Source organism: Trichoderma aggressivum (assembly GCF_033847375.1).
Source record: "Trichoderma aggressivum f. europaeum strain CBS 100526 chromosome Unknown scaffold_002, whole genome shotgun sequence".
Taxonomy (NCBI): domain Eukaryota; kingdom Fungi; phylum Ascomycota; class Sordariomycetes; order Hypocreales; family Hypocreaceae; genus Trichoderma; species Trichoderma aggressivum.
In genome coordinates, this window is record NW_026946368.1 from 127,785 (window position 1) to 131,453 (window position 3,669).

Sequence of the window (3,669 nt, forward strand, 5' to 3'; positions counted from 1 at the left end):
CTAGTATGGGTGTGATACGTTGATAAGCACCGTAAAGACTTCCAACTCCACCTCTGGTCCGCCTGCTTCTCGCTCGTGTCGGGGGATGGCGGCAATGAGATGAGCTTCAATGACATTGAGCCCGGGGTGCAGCATAACATCAAAGGCCCGCTCGTGATGCGTCTGGTTGGGGATGGGCTGCATCAACTGTTTCCAGGGCTGCCTGTCCACCAGAGTCCAGAGGCTATACTGACGGTCTTGCAAAAAGGTCGGCAGCGTCGCGACGATCCAGATGCGAGTCTGCGTTGGCGGCAGGTTTATGGTCGCCGACTGTTGCATCTCCTTTGCGTTGGGCAAGATGGTGAGCAGCGTAGGGCGCTCATTAGGCATGCTAGGGTGTGTTTGAATCCGCAACTTTTCAATCAGCGCACTGTCGATTCCTTGAATCAGAGTTAGCAAGCCCTACAAAACGGCGGCCTCGACATAATCATGCAAGTTGCACATACCTTTGCTGGCAGGGCGGAATCTCCTCTGATCCGCATATCCATTAACCAGCGGGTTAGTCTGGAATGGCTGGGATGGAATCGTCGGAATAGGAGGCCGCACGGCAGGCTGTCCTGGTGCACCGACTGGCATGTTACCAACTGCTGGGGATGGCCGAGTGCCATCTTCCACCTTCAGCCCCAGCCCTACTTGGGATGAGGGCGTTGGCGATGGCGCAGACGCCGAGACACTGCGAGGGGCTTCGAGGTTGGCAGAGAGCTGCCCGGCGCCGTTGACATTGCCATTGGTCTCTGAGGGTTGGGCTACCTGAGGTGCTGGCGATGCTACGGAGCTGTCACGCCCGCCAACGTGGATGGTGATCTTCTTAGACGAACCAGGGGTTTCGGATCCCTGCCCAACCTTGAGTTTAATTTTCGGCTGTGATGGCTCCGAGACGGCGGCTTGTGCCTTTTTGAGCTGGCCGTAGAAAAATTTCTATACGCGTTGTGAGATGCGTGAAGCAGTTGAATTATGAAATGATACAACTCACCTCGAGCTCTTGCGCCAGAACATAGATATCACTGCCCTCTTCGTTGTAAAAGTAGGCATTGGACCAGAGGAGCTTTGTTTTCTCTTCGAAAGCACTCCAGCTCTTGAACTCGCTAACTCCTGTCGCGTCATGTCGTCCTTGTACGCCCCTAACCATCTTTTGCAGTTTCTTGATGGACAAAGGATCGGTAATGACCTTGTAGTAGTCCTTTAAAGCTCGAGGAGGAAGGTTGATAAAGGGCTCAAAATAGGCATCGTCATATCTAGAAATGGTCCGCGTCAGTAAAATCCCAGCATTGGACTGGCTGGATTGGCTTGACGCACTCTGGTTCCTGATGCCGCAAAAGTTCTTCGACAATTTTTTCCTGGGCTTGCTGAAATGTGAGACCCTTGTATGGCACATTTTCGTACTGGTGATCGGGACGGCTTGGCGGCGACCGAGCTCGAGAGCTTTCGTTATTCGAACTCCTGCGCGTACGGCTTCGCTTGAGTATGATGGCTTTTCGTCTCGATCTCGGCTCATCCTCTTCAGGCTCCTCCTCGCCTTCGGCATCTTCATCTTCTCCCTCGGCATCTTCGTCAGCTTCGGCATCCTCACCCTCGGCATCTTCTTCTCCCTCTTCCTCTTCCTCCTCTTCACCATTCCCTTCCTCTTCTTCCTCGTCATTTTCCGGCGGTAGCGGGGTAGGCACAGCTTGGTAGGAGCGGTTGCTGTAGGCAGGGTTTGTTTTAGTCATGTAGTTACTCAGTGCTTTGCGAACCCGCTCAGCGTCATCAAAAACTTGCGATCCCCTGGAATAAAAGTCTTTTGCGTTGGCAATCATCCTTTTGAAGTAGCTCTCCAGCTCGGCGAGGCTCTTGAATTCGCCATCGATGAGCTTTTGTTCGATGGTTTCGAGAGAAATCGGCAATCGCGTCTTTTTGTAGTAGTCGGGGTTGGTCTCTCGTGGAACGAGCGTCTCAAAGTATGTTGCGACGAGACGACCACTTTGGGGATACGGTTAGCAGGGACTCGTTGCGAGGAGAAAACAAAAATCAGATGCAGCAGCATCAGCGTACCTTTTGTCAGCTGTCCGACGGATCTGCTCAAGGAACACTAATCCGTGCGCAGTGGTCGATTCGCGAGACTCGCCCTTGGAAAGATCGAAACCTTGCTGCACGGAGATGGTGGTGTTAGCGCGCGGAGATGATCTGCGATATGCAAGTGTGTGTAAGAGAGCTTCAGCAGGGCGTGTAGGAGAATGCACGCAATCGAGCAATGCAAGCGCATGCAGCTCCTTTGCCGAATAGTGAAAAGCATCCGCCAAGGCAAAATAGATGGAGGGTAAGATCTCAAGCATAGAATCAGGCTGGGCCATTACTTACAGCTACTCTGCGCCGCTTGGCCGCGCGGTCCTCTGCATCCGTCGCTCCATTCGCCTTTCGCTTGGCCTCCATCTTGGTCTGGATAGTGAGCGTCACCGCAGGCGCATTCCCGTCCGCCGCGAGGGACCTCCTGCGCAGTCGTGAGGGCTCAATGGCTTCTCGAGTCCCGTGTCGCAAACCACGGCCTGGCGACGACTATCGCCAGCGTGGAATGACGCGTGTTGATGGATGCTTTTTTTTTTCCCCAGTGGGCGGCGGCGGCGCGCTCTTGCTGCTGCTTTTGCTACGGAGCGGCGACGGCTTTAATGGTGTCCAGTGAATATTTGTCGCGCTTCTGGAGATACTCAGCCGGCTGCTAAGAATAAAAAATGAATTATCGAGGCTTGTTTGGCGCTGCTTGCGGATACGAGACGCAGATGCGATGTTGAGTCGTTAGTCCGAAGGGTTTGGCTTTTTCCCTTCAGGGCGCGGGAACAAGAACAGGGAGTGAGTTGAGTGCGACGAACGGTACCTTGAAAAGCACGGGTTGCCAGGTACCGCGGCTGGGGCTAGGCCTGATTCGGCCGATGCGGGCGGCAGCCTAAGGCAAAGAATTTGGCCGTTCACTTTCAGCTGCGGCTGTCAGTTCGCCTGAATCGGACTGTGCTGTGCATTGTGTTACACGATTGTATTGTGTCTTGTTCACTTTACAAAATAATTATTCCCGTGTGAATAGAGTGAAACTATTGTGAAGCATCAATGCGAATAGTAAGGTACTTGCTTAATCCGCACATAAATTGAATAAAGAACCAGCAGCTGCTATAATCAACTGGTTTCGGGCTCTCGGTACTAACCTAGGTACCTACCTAGTACCTGTAGTTTCCGTGTCACAGCTCCAAAAAGGTCCCGCTCACCACAGTTGATAGGAGGTACCTACTTGTACTAAAACATCAAGTCATGAACAAACGCCAAAAGACAAAAAAGTCTACCTGTGCCAGATTATATAATGCAATCAAGGTTTCACTCAAGCAACACGCTGTACCTCTTCAATTCAACCCTTCTTCCTCTTGCTTGCATCTCATCTCATCTCAGCCCAGACAAATAAAACACCACATCAGTCAAATCAGTGCACGGTGGGGTCAAACTGCAGAACCCCACCATCAATGACGACTTGGGCTCCTTAAAAGCTATACCGCCTTGCTGCCTCAATCTTCCATCAATAGCAGCCCGTGTACAACCGACCATCTCATCTCATCTCATCTCCTCTCCTCTCCTCTCCTCTCCTCAGTCTCTCACCTCTCAATTCCTCTCGCC

At 52.4% G+C, this 3,669-nt stretch overlaps 1 protein-coding gene across 1 annotated transcript; it reads right to left on the minus strand.

Moving 5' to 3' along the window:
* Triagg1_857 (uncharacterized protein) lies at positions 1-2,448 on the minus strand (the record flags this gene model as incomplete). Its single annotated transcript, XM_062902018.1, has 6 exons — positions 1-419; positions 486-957; positions 1,013-1,274; positions 1,336-1,998; positions 2,071-2,288; positions 2,377-2,448. 6 exons carry the CDS (start codon positions 2,446-2,448, stop codon positions 1-3), a joined length of 2,106 nt encoding a protein of 701 aa, XP_062760081.1.
* Positions 2,449-3,669: the final 1,221 nt, after the last annotated feature.